Source organism: Scyliorhinus torazame, chromosome 7 (assembly GCF_047496885.1).
Source record: "Scyliorhinus torazame isolate Kashiwa2021f chromosome 7, sScyTor2.1, whole genome shotgun sequence".
Classification (NCBI taxonomy): Eukaryota; Metazoa; Chordata; class Chondrichthyes; order Carcharhiniformes; family Scyliorhinidae; genus Scyliorhinus; species Scyliorhinus torazame.
Genome location: NC_092713.1, coordinates 265,753,792 through 265,772,529, shown reverse-complemented (window position 1 = coordinate 265,772,529; position 18,738 = coordinate 265,753,792). Strand labels below are relative to the sequence as shown.

Here is an 18,738-nt window from a genome sequence, read left to right as displayed (position 1 = left end):
GTTGAGTGAGTGAGTAAATTCATGGCAGATGTAGTATAACGTGAATATGTGTGAAGTTATCTACTTCAGACCAAGAAACAGAATGGCAGAGTATTATTTAAATTGGGAAATGTGTTTTTTTTTAATAGAGTACCCAATTCGGGGGAAATTTAGCACTGCCAATTCACCTACCCTGCACATCTTTTAGCTTTGTGGGGGTGAGACCCACGCAGCCACTGGGAGAATGTCCAAACTCCACACAGACAATGACCCGGGGACCACAATCGAACCCGGCACCATGAGGCAGCAGTGTTGACCATTGTGCCACCATGTTGCCTTAAATTGGGAAATGTTGAAGTCCAAGTACACCAGTCGCGAAAAGCAAGCATGCAGGTACAGCAGGCAGTTAGGAAGGCAAAAGTGTTAGCCTTCATTGCCAAAGTGCCTGAATACAGGAATAAGCATGTCTTAATACAGCTCTACAGGACCTTGGTGAGACCACACAGTATAGTAAAGCACAGGAACAGGCCATTCGACCCTGCAAACCTGTGCTGATCATGATGCCTGTCTAAACTAAATCCTTCTGCACATGCGGAGTCTATATCCCTCCAATCCCATCCTATTCATGTATTCATCAAGATGCCTCTTAATCGTCGCTATCATATCTGCTTCCACCAACTCCCCTGGTACCGAGTTCCAGGCACTCACCGCCCTCTGTTTAAAAAAAAAAAAAGAAAACTTGACTCGCGCATCTCCTAAACCTTCCCCCTCGCACCTTAAACTTATGTCTCCTAGCAATTGACTCTTCCATCCTGGCAAAATGCATATATCCTGCACACCTGGAGTATGGTGTGTAGTTTTGGTCTCTTTACCTATGAATGGATATACTTGCCATAGAGGGAATACAGCAAATGTTCACCAGACTGATTCCTGGGGTGGCAGGCAGTATGTGGCGAGACTGGGTCGCCTGGGCCTGTATTCACTGGAAATTAGTAGAATGAGAGGGAATCTGATCAAAACATATAAAATTCTCACAGGGCTGGACAGACAGGATGCAGGGATGATGTTTCCTCTGGCTTTGGGGTGGGGGGGGGGGGGGTCATCTAGAACAAGGGGTCACAGTCTCAGGATACAGGGCAGGCCAGTTAGGACTGAGATTAGGAGTGATTTGTTCACCCAGAGAGTGGTGAGCCTGTGGAATTCTCTACTACAGAAGGCTGTGGAGACCAAATCGCTAAATATATTTAAGAAGGAAATAGATAGACTCTAAAGGTGTTGAGGGATATGGAGAGTGTGTGGGAGTATGGTACTGCGATATAGGATCAGCCACGGTTATGGTGAATGGCAGAGCAGGTTTGAAGGGCAGAATAGCCTGCCCTATTTTCTATTTTTCTTTTGTATATCACTGTACCCAAACATGTACTTTAGCAACCAATTTAATCATTTGAGTTGAACATTCGAAATAACCATTCTTTGATCTTTTAAAAATAATTTATCAAATTCCAGTTTATCCAACCATTCCTGTATCTCTGCTATCCAGTCCTGGTAAGTTGTCTTAAACTGTTAAAAACCTGCCTTTTCCATCAGCCTTAGCAGACTGGATCCTTTATGATCTATCAGCTCTGTTCCCATAGGGCGGCACGTGGCACAGACTGCTTCCTACTGCGCTCAGGAACCGGATTTGAATCCCGGCCCTGGGTCACTGTCCATGGGGAGTTTGCACATTCTCTCCGTGTCTGCGTGAGTTTCACCCCCACAACCCAAAGATGTGCAGGGTAGGTGGATTGGCCACACTAAATTGCCCCCTAATTGGGAAAAATAAATAAATAAATGGGTACTCTAAATTTAAAAAAAAAAAAAATTTTTTTAAAGCTCTATTCCCAGTTAGATAAATGCGAAGCTGAGCTCATTTTGTTGAAAATCCTGTTTCATGTACCGTGCTACCCTTGAATTTCCAAGTGAATTTGTGAACGCAATCCATGACGCTGTTGCGTATCCTGCCAGTTGGATGTCACGGAACTTAGCACACCTGAAATGCTGTGAAACATTCTTATTTTTATGGTTGGTCCAGTTCAGTTTCTGGTCAATGGTAACGGTCAGGATGTTGATAGTGGTGATGGTCATGCAATGAATGTCATGGGAATGTGGTTCTATTCTTCCTGGTTGGAGAAGATCATTGCCCCACACTTGTGTGGCTTGAATGTTACTTGCCACTTAGTGGCCTGGATGTTGTCCAGGTGTTCCTGCATATGGGATATGGCTTCAGTCCTGGAGCTGACAGGTTTGGCCTCCAACAACCAAAACCATCTTCCTTTCTACTCTGTATGACTGCAGCGATGGCCTAGGACTGAGATGATTGACCTCAACAACCATCTTCTTTTGCACTTGATATAAATCCAGCCAGTGGAGAATTTTCCCCTGATTCCTGTTGACTTCAGTTTAGCTAGGGCTCCTTGATGCTACACTAGTTAAATACTACCTTGATGTCAAGGGCACTCCCTCTCGCCTCGTCTCTGGAGTTCAGCTCTTTTTCCATTTTTGAATCAAGGCTATATTGAGATCAGGAGCTGAGTGGCCCTGGCAGAACCCAAAATGTGCATCAATGAGCAAACTATTGCTGAGCAAGAGCCTTTTGACTGCACTGTTGGTGACACATTCCACCACTTTGCTGATAATTGAAAGTAGACTGATGTGATGGTAATTGACCGGGTTGTATTTGTCCTGCTTTTTGTGAACAGAACATACCTGGGCAATTTCCCACATTGTTGGATGGATGCCAGTGTTGTAGCTATGCTGGAACAGCTGGTGTTAATAATCCCAGTTGGTGTTATAACTGGATGGGAAGATCCCTGAATGGAACCCTAGCTCAAAAGGTCGTAATGTTTTATGATTTTAGAAAATGTGGAGGACCAGTCACTGGACCACTAATTAGCTTTAACAAAAAACCATTATTAAACATGCAAAAATTGGATTATGATAATCTGCAGTGGTCATATTAACACACAGTCCCTTTTAATCACACAAACTGACTGTGGGAAAATACACTCCACTTTGAACCCCAAGTGAATGCTTGTGGATGTCTCCTCAGAATCCCCACATATGATTGCCAAATGAGCGTTTCCAATCTCCACTCCTAAAAGCATGCTTTAAAATCTTCTCTCATAAATATGCTTTCCCTTAGCGGTTTGCATTCTGAAATCCAGACAGGTTTTCCAAATGACACTTTTAAACAAAGCTTCTGTTCCACTTTTAACAGAGAATCCAGCACAGGATTTTACACCAATCCCTTTAGGACTTCATTGTCTTGATTGCTGTGCAAACTGCTCACAATTGCTTTGACTCCCTATTCCTATACTGTATTAAAATGGCATCAGACGTTTGATTTACCTTTGAAGACTGCTGTGCCACTTTAAATCTGGTTACTACAATTGCCTCTAACTCAAGAACATTTTGTTTATTCGTCCTTGAATTCATCTGAAGAATATCTTGATCTCCTGTTCACTTAACTCCAGTTGTCTTAAAAATTCTTTCAGTTCCATTTTCCTGGTTTTCTGGACTATAGTTTGTATTTTAGGAAGCCGTATTTTATTGCAGCTCCCGTCATGTCCAGTCTTCTGGCAGAGTTGAGAGCTGTTCACTCCCTGAGGTCCTGTCTCCAACTGCCAACAAATACAGCTAAAACTAAAACTTAAAGCTTTGTTTTACCTGTACGAGGCCCTCCAGTTGCTCAGCAATCCCTGTGAGTTCTATTTATTCGTCACGTCGCAATCCTCTGTAATAGAATCACAATTGGAATTGAAACCAACCCCCACACATACAAACACCTTTGTCTGGCATAAATCTAACTATAGGTTTTACTCTTCCAGGTGCATAAAAATTAAATTAAATCCACTTAAAACGATACCTTATTTCTAAGGTTTACCAATACCAATATAAATCCATTTAAACTACCTTTGTTTTCTTAACAACTTTAAATCTGGTTACTACAGCTGTCTCTTAACTGCATTTCCCTTGAATTCCCCTGACCAGTACCTTGTTCAGCTTCTTGATCTGTATTCCCTTAACTTCAGTCTACCTAAAATATTCCTTCTGTCCCAATTCCCTGGTTTGTCTGGACTTTATCTGGTTCTTTGAGAAGTCTGCCTTTTTGGAGTCTCCTTGTTCTGTCCAGCTTTTCTTCTCGCAGAGCTGAGAGATATTCATTCCCTGGTGACCTATCTCCAACTTCCCTGGCCTCCAGTTAAGCTAAGAACAAAGGAAATCTCTTCCCTCTGGAAAGTGACCTCTGGTTACTGAGCAATAACTTTTACTTCTCAAATCTTTTCTTTACTTTTCACACCATATCCACTCTACGCACAATAGAAGCACAATTTGAATTGAAACCAAAACCCCCAAACATGTAAACACCTATGTCCAGCATGAATTTAACTATAGGTTTACCCTTCCTTCCACAGAACACTAAGCCCACTTAAAAACTACCTTATTTCTAATATTTAACAATACAAATATAAATCCCTTAAACCTCCCTTTGTTTTTCTAGAGATACAGCTAGTTGTGGAACACAAGTCTTCAGTACTATTGCCGGAATGTTGTTGGGGCACATCACTTGTGCAGTATTCTTAATATCACATGGTGTGAATCAAATTGACTGAGGACCTCAGGAGGAGACCGAGATGTATCATTCATCCAGAACCTCGGGCTGAAGATGTTTGCAAATGGGGTTTCAGTCTTGTCTTTTGCACTACTGTGCTGGTCTCGCCCATCATTGAGGATGGGGATATTTATGGAGCCGCCTCCTCCTGCTAGTTGTTTAATTGTCCGTCACCATTCACAACTTTGACCTAAACCATTGGTGTGGCATTGTTTAGCCCTGTAGGTGGAAATCAGCAGGAGATTTCCTTGCCCATGTTTCACCTGAAGCCAGGATAAGTCCCTCCTCACTGTATACCAGCGTGTCATCACCCCTGATGGGTTTATCATGCTAGTGAGAGAGGATATGCCCAGGAATGGTGATGGTGTCTTTGGAATTGTCTGTGCGGTACAATTCAGTGAGTATAACAGTACTTGACCTCTCTGTGGGACAGATCTCCCAATTGTGGCACGAGCAATTTGAATGAACTTTACAGACAAAACTTTGGACAGTTCAGTGCTCCTGAGCAAAGTGTAAGCTTTTCTTGATCTGTGAGCTGTTAAGGGTGAACAGACCTCCTCCTTTGCACTCATTATGCCCTAATTGGGGCATGGTGTTTTAAAGACCCGCTGACTGATCAAAAAACTGCAATTTTATGAATTTCCAGATAAAACTTTTATTCAAAGTTATGTAAATTGATTTAGTATTTCCTCCTCAACTCATGTGACCATATACCTTTGGCTGTGCCTCTCAGTATTTTAAGGAACTGCAACAGATTTTCCTCAATTTTCCTTTCCATGACATATACAAGTTAATTGATTTTGCTGTGCCTTAAAATACAAGGGTCATAATCATCCTTGCCATGTTTCTTTGAGTCTGTCCATTGCATTCAAGATGCGGTCCATTTTATATGTGGCCTTGACCAGTGAACTATACAAAGTTGAAAGAAATTTGCCCAAGTAAAATTCCCATGGGATACTTACTGATATTTGATTAACTTTGTGGGTAGTTGCGGGCAGCACAGTGGCACAGTGGTTAGCACTGCTGCATCGCGGCTTTGGGGACCCGGGTTTGTTTCCAGCCCTGGGTTATAGTCGGTTTGGCGTTTGCACGTTCTCCCAGTGTCTATGGCTCTCACCCCCACAACCCAAAACATGTGCAAGGTAGGTGGATTGGCCACATTAAATTGCTCCTTAATTGGAAAAATAAAAAACAACTTTGGAAGTTTTGTATAGCAAGAAACCTTAGTCTAAGTGGTCAATAATTTCCCTTCAATCTGTTTCCTTCTCTATCTTGCTGTGTAGTAAGACTGCACAAATCTACAAAGATTTAAGCTTTTCTCAGGAAATACTTGCAAAATGATTGTGCTTTAAAATAAAAATCAATTCAATCACATTGATACCAAAAGAAATTGCTGCGGGTATATGTGAATTTAAAGGTAGTTCGTTATGACTTCATTGTAGCACCTAATGTGTTTTATATCAAACATGATTGCATGAGAAAGTATACAGTTTAATATTAGACAAATACTGTATGATATTGAATATCACTTTACTAAACTGTCAACATTATTTGACCCATATGGAGAAAGTTTCCTCAAGAAATTTGATTTGGGCATGCAAGACTTAACCCATCAGAGGTAGGTCCATAATAAAGTTGTGCAGTATCCTGTTACTAAGCTTGTGGCTCCTTGTGAATGTGTCATTCTTTGCAGAATATAAACTCTACTGTTGGAACATTTTCAGTTGTTTTTCCACTCCATTTAGAGTTTTAATGTTCTTGTATTCAGATACTTAGAAAGTATAAAATTGAGCATACAGCAGCTCCTCACTGGTTAAGCCTCTAGAGGAGATATGCTGGCACATAGCATAAAATATACTGACTAATAGCTATAGCAAAATCCCTGTCTTCCACACATGCGGCGTAATCTCTAATATGTTCTTTTTCTAGGTGAATGCTGAGACTTGTCAGATAATGGCTGATGTGGCTCCATGCTTCATCTCAGTCTAAAATTGTATGATGGGTGTTTGTTTGAAGAGGGCTGTTTTGTGAATTTTGCAGGTTCTGCTTGCCTTGATGGTATACAAGAGAAGAGTTAGAAAACATGGGCAACTGCTTTCACACAGCATTGTACCTAATGTATAATCTGTACCTAAGAATGTAATATCTATATGAAGACGAGACAAAGTATAAAACAGCATTATAGTCAAGAAAATATGGACGAAGTTGCTGCTTAATTTGGGAAGGTTTTTTTTTTAGTTTTCGTATATAAAATCAGTCGAAATTATTTAAGGATTCCTGAATGTTTGCGCAGAGCACTTATTAAAATTATATTCTTGCTTTTTTTTAGGTCGCGTAACAAATTTTCGCAGAGTTACCTATGTTGTACTTGATGAAGCAGATAGAATGTTTGATATGGGTTTTGAGCCCCAGGTAAGCATTTTGAAGAAAATATTTTCTGGAAATATTGTTTGGTAATTTTGATTGTTGTCATGTCACTTAGTTGGATGAGTGTGCAAAGAATAATATGCACAGAAAATGATAATACAGCGCATTGAAATAATTCTGCACGTGTGCATGCTGCGAGATTGACCGGCTCGCTTAATGAAACAATACCCAATTTTTGAAAGATTTGAGAGTGTATTTGTAACATAGAGTAGTTCACCTTACATGACCAGTTGCTTGTTATGACAAATTATTTCCATTAATTGTGCCCAAAAACTAACACTTTCATTGCCTGTTATTCTGTACACGTACATGTAGAAATTCATAGTTTATTACATTATGCAGCATCACCTATCCCAGTCATTTACCAATATAATAGTGCATGACATTAGTTTTATCTTGTATTATATGGGTTTTATATGGGTACAACTGGGGCGACACGATGGCACAGTAGGGACCCAGGTTCGATTCGATTCCGACCTCGCATGACTGTCTGTGGGGAGTTTGCACTTTCTCCCAGGGTCTGCGTGGGTTTCCACCAGGTGCTCCGGTTTCCACCCACAGTACAAGGATGTGCTGTGTAGGTGGATTAGCCATGCTAAATTTCCCCATAGGGTAGGGGGTTAGGCATAGGTCGGGTGTCTTTCGAAGGGTCGGTGCAGACTTGATGGGCCGAATGGCCTCCTACACCGTAGGGATTCTATCATTCTAACTTGTTACTGATAGCTGTACAAACACTCCCTTCTCTCTCTACCACCACTCCCAAACCCCTGGGCCCACTCACCGACTAAACATAATTCAATGATTTTTTTAAAGAATTTGATTTTGGTTTGCACACTTTGGAGTTATACATTTGACTCGCGCAGTATTTACCGAAGCATATATTTGAGTGTATTAATAATAATCTTTATTATCGTCACAAGTCGGCTTATATTAACCACTATGAAAATCACCACACTCCAGCACCTGTTTGGGTACACAGGGAGACTTCAGAATGTCTAATTCACCTAACAAGCACGTCTTTCGGAACTTGTAGCATTGTTAGGTTTATTTCAACACTTTAGCTCCTGGGATGTAACTTTCAAAACATACAGGGCTGGTAACGTTTTTACATAAGTCATTTAGCCTTATTTACTTTGAATTCAGTAATGCTGCTTTGTGCTTTATGGCTAGGTGTGTGTGTGAGTCTTCAAGGGAAAGTAACTTTTCACCTAATATCTCCCTGCTTTTTCGATGTCTCTTCCATACACCCAGTGAGGTTAGATTAGTAACTCACTGCCTGGGGAAACATGAGCATGAACTAAACTACTCAAACTCTAGTACATAAGAATATTTTTTCGGACTTACAGTGACGGTGATGTGCTGCGAGGAAGCACATCAGGTGGCTCTCCTCGGAACCGGGACGGCAAAAGGCACTTTAAGTTGAACTTTGGCCAAATTTCACGGGGGGGAAAATCCCTCAACAACTAAAGGAGGTTAACTGAGGAAAGATGCCACCTAGCGGGAGCTCGAGGGGCCGGAGACACGGCAGAAGCGGCGCAAAATGCCACAACTAGCAGGCGGACGAGATATCAGACTTGTGAGTCAAAGGGGCACTGATCACCCAGGAGAGAGGGCGGCCAACAATCCGAGCATCGGCGCCGCCACGCCCCCCCCCCCCCCCCCCCCCCCCCCCGACGGATGGAAGAGTTTCCTTATGAAGGAACTGGCAACCATGAAGGAGGCGATCAGGATAGATGTCCAGGTGTCGGTCAAGGTGACGGTAGCGGAGGCGATGGCCACCATGCAGAAGGCAATCGGCGGGCTGGGGAAAAAAGTGGCAACCCAGGAGAGGACGATCCTCGACTGGAAAAGGCCTCGACGGAACCGAGCGACAGAATCGTTGCCCTGGAGGCGGAGGTAAAAAGGTTTGTGGCGGCCCAGGGGAATCCTAGATTTACAGTGCAGAAGGAGGCCATTTTTCCCATCGAGTTTGCACTGGTTCTTAGAAAGCGTACTCTGCTTAAGCCCACACCGCCACCCTATCCCCGTAACCCCACCTAACCTTTTTTGGAAACTAAGGGAAATTTAACATGGCCATTCCACCTAATCTGCACACCTTTGGACTGAGGGAGGAAACCAGAGGAACCCACACAGACATGGGGAGAATGTGCAGACTCCGCACAGATAGTGATCCAAGCCGGGAATCAAACCTGGGACCCTGTCGCTGTGAACCTAAAGGGAAAAGTCGAGGACCGGGAGAACAGGTCCCGACGACAAAACATCAGGATCGTGGGTTGCCCGAAGGCATTGAGGGCAAAGACCTGACGGACTACGTCACCCAAATGCTGGGCAACATCGTCGGGAGAGACAGCTTCCCCAGAGCTCAACAGAGCGCATAGGTCGCTTAGACCAAAACCCAAGGCCGGGGAGCAGCTGAGGGTGATTATTGCAAAGCTCCACTGAGAGGATCCTGCGGTGGGTATGACAAACAAAAGCAAGCACCTGGGAAGGACATAGAATCAGAATTTACCAGGACATTTGGGCAGAACGAGCAAAACGCAGAGCCAAGTTTAAAGAGGTGAAATCGGCCCTGTACAGGAACGGGGTATGTTTCAGCATGCTGTTCCCAGCCAGGCTCTCGGTCACATACCAAAGGAAGGAGCATTACTTCAATACCCCAGAGGAAGCGAATGAGTTCATCAGAACCAACGGACAGGCACGGCAACTATGAGAACTGCACAGGGAAAGACTCTGAAAGAGCAAGAAACTCATTGGACAATGAGCATGTTTGAGCAGGACTGTGCTGCCTCGCCCCGATTATAAAGGGAAGACTGGGTCTTGGAAAGGAGTGGATATTGGGGATGTCAGGTGAGGGTTTAATCCGGGAGAAAGGGCAGTCAGCGGGCATAAGCAAGGGGCTAGACCAGCCATGGGAAGAGGGCCACCACACTAGCAAAAATAGCTAGCACGGGAAGGCAGAATGCAAGGGGGACCGCGGCGCATCTCTCGGTAGGGAGGGAGCGCCTGGTCGGAGGGGAAGGTGGGGAAGGCGGGACACAGACAAAAGGGTGCGGAGGGGGGAAAGCGACACAAAAGGAACAGAGGGAAATATGAACTGGGTATCGTACAGGCCTCGGCAGGGGAGGAAGAGGCTGAGGAAACAAGATGGCGCTGCAAGCAGCCACTTTGAAGCGTCCCTAAACAAAGGGAAACCCCTGAGTGCAGGGGCTCACCCACATGGCGTACACATAGTTGGTGGCCATGTTGTGTGCCCCTTGGACAAAGGGAAACCCCAGAGCGCAGGGGCCCGGCCTCATGGTGAGAACGGTGACTGGCCATTTTGGATGGCCCCCTAACAAAGGGAAAGCCATGAGCACAGGGGCGCGTCCACCGGGTAAGTATGGTTGATCCCGCAGGAGCAGGGGGGACAAAAATCCCCCCACCAGGATTATCACCTGGAATGTTAGGATTTAACGGCCCGGTGAAAAGATCCAGAATCTTCGCCCATCTGAGAAGCCTGCAAGCCGACATAGTCTTCCTTCAGGAAACGCATCTGAAGGAAAAAGATTGACTGTGGGTAATAAAGGGCTGGGTGGGACAGACATACCATTCATGCTAAAGGACGAGGGTAGTAGCCATATTGATTATTAAGAGGACGAGCTTCACTGCGATAAGGACGTTCACGGAATGGAGGAGGGGGTGCGCTACGTCATGGCCAGCGGTGTCCTAGATGGGGGGCAGTCCTGGTTAACGTGTACGCGCCCAACTGGAACGGCGCAGGCTTCATAAAAAAGACCATGCCAGAAATGCCCGACATTGTCACACACCGACTGATCAAGGGGCCGACTTCAACAGGACCCATTGACCGACTGATCGAAACGCAGATCGGGGAAAAGGACAGGCATGGCCAGGGAGATGGCAACATTCAAGGAGCAGATGGGAGTGGTGGACCCATTGCAGTTGCTACGCGCCGGTGAGAAAGAATTCTCGTTCTTTTTGCCGGTCCACAAGACATACTCGAGAATAGACTTCTTTGCTGTGGGGAAAGCGGTGCTTCCAGGAATAGCAAGAGCGGAATATTCTGCAATAGTTATCTCCGGCCACACTCCACATTACATGGAGGTGAGATTGGAGACGGGTCGTGCCCAGTGCCCAGCACCCCGCGTGGAGGTTGGACATGGACCTACTGGCCGATAAGGTCTTCTGGCAGAAAATATCACAAGCCACAGGCGAGTACGTTACAAACAACTGAAACGGGACGGTCTCACCTTCCACCTTCTGGGAGGAACTGAAGGCTGTGATTAGAGGAGAGATCATAGCCTACAAGGCACGAAGAGATAGGGAAGAGAGGGTGGCAAGGCAACAACTGATCGACTCCATTCTGGAGGTCGACAGAAAATACTCTGAGTCCCTGCTCTTGTTCACCCTGGCAATGAACCACTGTCGATCGCTCTGCGAGACGCAAAAAGCTGGAAGGGTGTACAAAGATGACAGTAAGAAGTCTTACACCAGATTAAAGTCCAACAGGTTTATTTTGAATCACTAGCTTTGATCATCTTGCATCATTGGCTATGTCTATATATGTGTTTGTGTAACCCACCTCTTCACTCACCTGATGAAGGAGCTACGCTCCGAAAGCTAGTGATTCCAAATAAACCTGGCAGAGATGAAAAAGCTACAAATGGACTTTAACTTGCTATCCAGCAGGAAAGCAGTGCACCAACTCCGCCAGACGCGGGACCTTCGACAAGCACAGGAGAAAAGGCTGGCCGCCTACTGGCTCACCAGCTGAGAAAGCAGGCAACCACAAGGGAGATAGCATAGGTAAAGGATACCAGAGGCAGACTGGTAATCGAGCAAAAAGGGATCAACTGATCGTTTTGTGACATTCCACCAAGGGCTATACTCCGAACCCCCCGACGGGGATGCGAAGATTAAAATGTTCCTCGATGGAGTGGAACCTGGTGTAAGACGTCTTACTGTCATCTTTGTACACCCTTCTAGCTTTTCACGTCTCGCAGAGCGATCGATAGTGGTTCAATTGCCAGGGCGAACAAGAGCAGGGACAGTGGGCAACCCTGCCTTGTGCCTCTGTGTAGCTTGAAGTACTCAGAGTTGATGGTGTTGGTGCGAACGCTTGCCTTGGGGGCGTTGTACAGGAGTTTCACCCATGAGGTGAATCCTGTCCCTATCCCAAACCGCTCCAGCACCTAGATGAGGTACTTCCATTCGACTCGGTCGAAGGCCTTTTCTGCGATGAGGGAGATGATTACTTCTGGTGTTCTCTCCCCGGATGGGGTCATTATTACATTCAGCAGCCGCCTGATGTTCGTAGTTAGCTGCCTACCCTTGACAAAGCTCGTCTGGTCCTCTACGGCTACCTCCAGTACGCAGTTCTCCAGTCTCTTGGCCAGGACATTTGCGAGTATCTTTGTGCCTACATTCAGCAGTGAAATGGATCTACATGATCCACATTCCGACGGGTCCTTGTCTTTTTTGGGTATCAGCGATATCCTGGCCTGTGTTAGCGTAGGAGGCAGGGTGCCCCTCGCCAGCGAGTCTGTGAGCATGTCCCGCAGGTGCGGGGCCAGGGCTGGTGGGAATTTCTTATCGAAATTCGCAGGGAACCAGTCGGGTCCCGGCGCCTTCCCCGCCTGCTGGGAGCTGATACTTTCCATGACATCTCCCAGTCCTACTGGTGCTTCCAGCTCCTCCTGGCTATGTCTATATATGTGTTTGTGTAACCCACCTCTTCACTCACCTGATGAAGGAACTATGCTCCGAAAGCTAGTGATTCCAAATAAACCTGTTGGACTTTAACCTGTTTTCATACGACTTCTTACTGTGCCCACCCCAGTCCCAACGCCGGCATCTCCACATCATACAAAGATAAGGCAGAGAGCACAGAGTGTCACTCTATGCGGATGATCTGCTCCTCTACGCCTCGGACCCACAGAACGGCCTAAAAGCAATCATGAGAGTTCGGAGCCTTCTCTGGCTACAAACTCAACCAGGGCAAGAGCGAGGCATTCCTGGTGAACCCGAACGGGGGAGGGACAGAGCTGGAGGATCTACCATTCAAACTAGCCCAAAACAAATTCTGCTACCGAGGGATCCAGATAGCCCATGACTGGATGCAGATCCACAAGTGGAACCTGACCAGCCTGGCGGAGGAAGTAAAAAAGGACCTACAGAGATGGGATGCACTCCCACTTACCCTGGCGAGGAGAGTGCAGACAATCAAAATGAACGTACTGCTGAGGTTCCTCTTCCTGTTAAGATCCATACCCATCTTTATCCCCAAGGCCTATTTCCACAAAGTAGACAAAATGATTATGCCATTTGTGTGGTGGGGTAAGAACGAGAGCATCTCTTAAGTAAACGCTACAAAGTAGGAAAAACATGTATGGTCTCGCCTTATCAAACCTACAGTACTGCCACTGGGCGGCCACAGCTGAGAGGGTGAGGGGATGGATAAGAGAGCCAACCATGGAATGGTTGAGGCTAGAGGAATCCTCCTGCAAGTGAACGACTATCCAAGCATGTGCCACAGCAGCGCGCCCATCCCCATATCAAAGCACACATCCAGCCAAGTGGTGGTAGCCGCATTGAAGATATGGATACAAATGAGGCAACATTTCGACCTTACAGTGATATCCTCCATGGCCCCTGTCGTGTTGGGTGTTCCGATGCACAAATGATCCAACATGGCTGTAGATGGTACAACTCTGTTTTATTGTCTTAAACAATGACAACTACTAACTGCTGGTTTAGGTTTGTGCTTCACCAGCTAACCTGTGGACCCAGCCCTATCACTATCTTGGTGAGGCACTCAGCACATGGTCTATATCTGAGTGGCACGCTGTGAGCTCTGTGCTCTGAGCTATTTCCTAGTAGAATGAGCGGGAACTGTGGTGTTCCCTGTTTATAGTGCGGATGCTCTCACTGGTGATTGGCTGCGATGTGTGTGTGTGTTGGTTGGTCCAACTACCTGTCCATCAGTGTGTGTGTGATTGCACCATGATATTCTGATGTGGATATCATGACATCCCCCCTATTTCACAAGGATATCTGCCTACATGCTAATAAATAGAAATGTGTACTGAGTGCATCTGAGTATGTGTGTGCAACATTTACAACATATTTACAACATGTACATGAGGCTAAACTATATACAGAGGAAGGTGTCAGGTGCAACAGAGCAGCGAGGTTGTACCAATAATAGAACAAATGCAATCAGCAAACGACGCGAGAACTTCTGGAACAATGAACGACAAGAAAGAAACACGTTAACAGTACTGTAAAACAATTCAGTGAGTCCAATGTGCTAACAGGCTCATAAGTCAAGTCTCTCAGGTGGGCGACGAATTTGGGTTGACCGCCTCCAGGGTGGGTCAGGATCCACCGGCTGAGGAATGGGCCTGGCCACGGGCGAGAGAGGAAGAGGCAGAGTGGCAGGAAGCTCAACGAAGTCGACATCAGGGACAAAAGGAGGGTGTGGCACCGGTGCATGATCTCGTAGTGAGCGCGAAACCAGGCGAAGGGCCCGCCGATTATGGCGGCGAATGGAGCCATCAGGCATGCGAACCAGGAATGAGCGGGGAGCCACGTGGTGGAGAACTTCGGCGGTTGCTGACCAACCACCCTCCGGTAGGTGTATGCGGACGTTGTCTCCAGGCGCCAGGGCAGGAAGATCAGTCACCTGAGCGTCATGTGCCACCTTCTGCTGAGCACACTGTTGTTGCATCCTTCGCAGTGCTGGAGCATGGTCGGGGTCAGGAACATAAATGGACGGCACAGTGGTCCTTAGGATGCGACCCATCAACAGCTGGGCTGGTGAGAGGCCCGTGGACAGTGGGGTCGAGCGATAGGCCAGCAGGGCTAAACAGAAGTCCGATCCGGCATCAGCAGCCTTGCAGAGGAGCCGCTTCACAATGTGGATGCCCTTTTCCGCCTTGCCATTCAACTGGGGATGCAAGGGACTGGACGTCACGTACGTGAAGTTGTATGAAGTAGCAAAGGAAGACCATTCTTGGCTCGCAAAGCAAGGCCCGTTGTCAGACATGACGGTGAGCGGAATTCCATGGCGAGCAAAGGTTTCTTTGAGCACCATGTTGGCGATGTCGTCGCTGATGCCCGGCCAGTACACAGCCTCTCCGCCTGCACTTTTCAACTCCGAGATGGCCTTCGTGCAGTTGTTAGAGGACAAGCCGGTGCATGCTGTGTGGGATCACGATCCGGTCCAACTTCAAGAGGACACCATCAATGTTGTCCTGGACATTGTAAAATTGTGGGCACTGCCCCTTGAACCACCCTTCCGTCATTTGGCGCATTACACGCTGTAGAAGGGGGTCAGCTGCAGTCTCACGCCAAATGTGGGCCAGACGTGCATCAGTGGCCGGCAGATTGGCCGATGTGAAGGCGACTTGTGCGTCGACCTGACAAACGAACCCCTCCGAGTCGGGCGACGTGTTAACCGCACTGGACAGAGCTGCGATGATGAGATCCTTCCCCGGGGTGTCGACAAGTTGGAAGTCATACCTCCGGAGCTTGAGCAGAATGCGCTGGAGGTGAGGGGTCATATCGTTGAGGTCCTTCTGAATGATGCTGACCAGGGGGCGATGGTCGGTCTCCACAGTGAACTGCGGAAGACCATATACATAATCGTGAAATTTGTCGATGCCGGTCAACAAGCCTAGGCACTCCTTCACAATCTGCGCATAGCGCTGTTCTGTGGGGGCATGGGCGACCGGGGCCCATGATGCGATGTCGTCCCGTTGCAGGAGTACCGCCCCAATGCCGGACTGGCTGGCGTCAGTTGAGATCTTTGTTTCCCGTGTGGTATCGAAAAACGCCAGTACCGGGGCGGTGGTGAGCTTGACCTTTCGCTCCTCCCATTCACTCTGGTGTGCGGGCAGCCACTGGAATTCCATTGTCTTTTTGACCAGGTGGTGAAGAGCAGTCGTGTGCGAGGCAAGGTTAGGAATGAACTTCCCCAGGAAGTTGACCATCCCGAGAAAGCGCAGCACTGCCTTCTTATCTGACGGCTGCTGCATGGCTGCGATGGCTGCCACTTTGTCGGTATCCGGCCGCACACCTGACCGGGAGATGTGGTCCCCCAAAAACTTTAGCTCAGTCTGGCCAAAAGAGCACTTGGCTTGGTTGAGGCGCAGGCCCTGATCTCGTATCCATGCAAAGACACGCTGGAGACGACTGATGTGCTCCTGCGGTGTGGTGGACCAGATGATAATGTTGTCTACGTAGACGCGTACCCCTTCGATGCCCTCCAGCATCTGTTCCATGATGCGATGGAACGCTTCGGAGGCCGAGATGATGCCGAATGGCATCCTCTTGTAGCAGTATCTGCCAAATGGAGTGTTGAAAGTGCACAGCTTCCTGCTGGACTGATCCAATTGAATCTGCCAAAAACTCTTCGAGGCATCAAGCTTGGTGAATATTTTTGCCCGAGCCATTTCGCTCGTGATTTCTTCTCGTTTGGATATGGGGTAGTGTTCCCTCATAATGTTGTTATTCATATCTTTTGGGTCGATACAGATCCGGAGCTCGCCGGAGTTTGAGCCGTATTCTGTACGTGTAGGGTAGTGTGCCCATGCCCTCGAAAACCTCCTGGTTGTGCACGAGGAGTGAGTGGAGCTGCGCCCTAAAGTCTGCATCCGGGAAGTCGGACGTGCCTTCTGGAGACAGAGTGTGTACCCGCTGAACGTGGTGGAGGATCTTGCATGCTTGTGCGCCTAACAGAGAGTCCTTCGAGGATCCAACTATTTCAAACGACAATGTGGCTTTGTGTGAGTTGTGTGTAACCTCGAGCTGGCAGGACCCCGTGGCCGGGATGACGTTTCCATTGTAGTCAACCAGCTGACAGTGGGATGGCAGAATCGGTGGTTTAACCTTCAAGGTCTGGAAGGCTGACCATGCGAGGAGATTGGCGGAGGCACCAGTGTCCAAGCGAAATGTGATCTGCGATCGGTTGACCGTTAGGGTGGCACACCACTCATCGCCCGGATCAATGCTGTGCACTGGCAGCGGCTGGTGGTTCCGACTTGGGGACGTCCGGTTCTTGTGGATTACCGCAACGCGGAAGGGCTCCCTGTCTTCGGTATCGCTGGTCTGCATACTGTCAGGATATGACTCAGTGTATGGGGGCTGAATTGCCCGCACGTCCGTGCGAGGCTGGCAGAATTGTTGGGAGTTGGCGGGTTGAGTTGCTCGACAGCAGGCAGCGCAGTGGCCCATCCTGCCACAGCGGAGGCATTGTCGTGCTTTGGCCGGACATTGCCGCTTTAAGTGGGCGGAGCCACAGTTGCCGCACGTCATGGCGTCACGCCTGCGCATCACACCCCTCTGTGTCAACGTCCCCTCTTTTGGCGCGTACAAGCGCGGGAGGCCTCGGAAAGCGTGCGAAATGGCCGCCCTCGTCCGGGCCGGGAGGAACTCGATCGACTGGACCCGCTGCGCCTCGTAGGACCCGTGCCGTGCCGTTTCGGCCTCCTGGATTTGGGAGTACCGGCTGGTCGCGTTCTCATGGAGGACGCAGGTCTCGATGGCAGTCGCTAGGGTGAGGCGCTTTATTTTGAGGAGCTGCTGCGTAGGGTGTCCGAGGTGACCCCAAAACCTATCTGATCCCGTATCATGGAGTCGCAGGTGGCCTCATAGTCGCAGGACTGCGCGAGGATACGGAGGTGAGTCAAGTAAGATTGAAAAGGCTCAACCTTACCCTGCAGGCGCTGCTGGAAGAGGTAGCTCTCGAAGCTCTCATTGACTTCCACGCTGAAGTATTCCTCGAACTTTAGAAGCACCGTCTTATATTTAGTCTTGTCCTTGTCTTCCGCGAATGCCAGGGAGTTGTAGATGTGGATGGCGTGTTGCCCCGCCGTGGAGAGGAGGAGGGCGATCTTCCTGGTGTCCGATGCATTCTCCCTGTCTGTGGCTTCTAGGAAGAGCTGGAAGCGCTGTTTAAACAGCTTCCAGTTGACGCCAAGATTTCCAGCGATTCGGAGCAGCTGATGTTTTCCATGGAGCAGGATGGCGGATTTCTGAAAGGGTGCAGGTAGGTCTCACGGTCGCTGGTTAGCTTCCACTACTGGTATCATGTCGTGTTGGGTGTTCCGATGCACAAATGACCCAACACGGCTGTAGATGGTACAACTCTGTTTTATTGTCTTAAACAATGACAACTACTAACTGCTGGTTTAGGTTTGTGCTTCACCAGCTAACCTGTGTACCCAGCCCTGTCACTATCTTGGTGAGGCACTCAGCACATGGTCTATGTCTGAGTGGCACGCTGTGAGCTCTGTGCTCTGAGCTATGTCCTGGTAGAATGAGCGGGAACTGTGGTGTTCCCTGTTTTATATTGCGTGTGCTCTCACTGGGGATTGGCTGCGATGTTTGTGTGTTGGTTGGTCCAACTACACACAGTGTAGTTGTGTGTGATTGCACATCAGTATGTGTGTGTGATTGCACCATGATATGCTGATGTGGATATCATGACAGCCCCCATCTGCGGCAACCACAATTTTCCGCTGGCCATGTTCGACGCTACCTTTACAAAGTGGAGACAGAACGGGGGGGGGGGGGGGGGGGGGGGGGCTCTTAATAGGGTCAGATTTGCAACCTTAGATGAACTGACGAGGACCTGGACCTACTGACGGGACAGGAGCTGAGGTACTTCAAAATTAAACACT

General features: G+C 47.8%; 1 protein-coding gene across 1 annotated transcript in view; it reads left to right on the top strand.

Moving 5' to 3' along the window:
* Nucleotides 1–18,738, top strand: part of ddx46 (DEAD (Asp-Glu-Ala-Asp) box polypeptide 46) — a 130,054-nt gene that overhangs the window by 68,623 nt on the left and 42,693 nt on the right. The window contains exon 14 of the mRNA XM_072512407.1: nt 6,960–7,042. Coding sequence (XP_072368508.1) covers nt 6,960–7,042 — 83 coding nt within the window. The remainder of the gene's footprint in view (nt 1–6,959; nt 7,043–18,738) is intronic.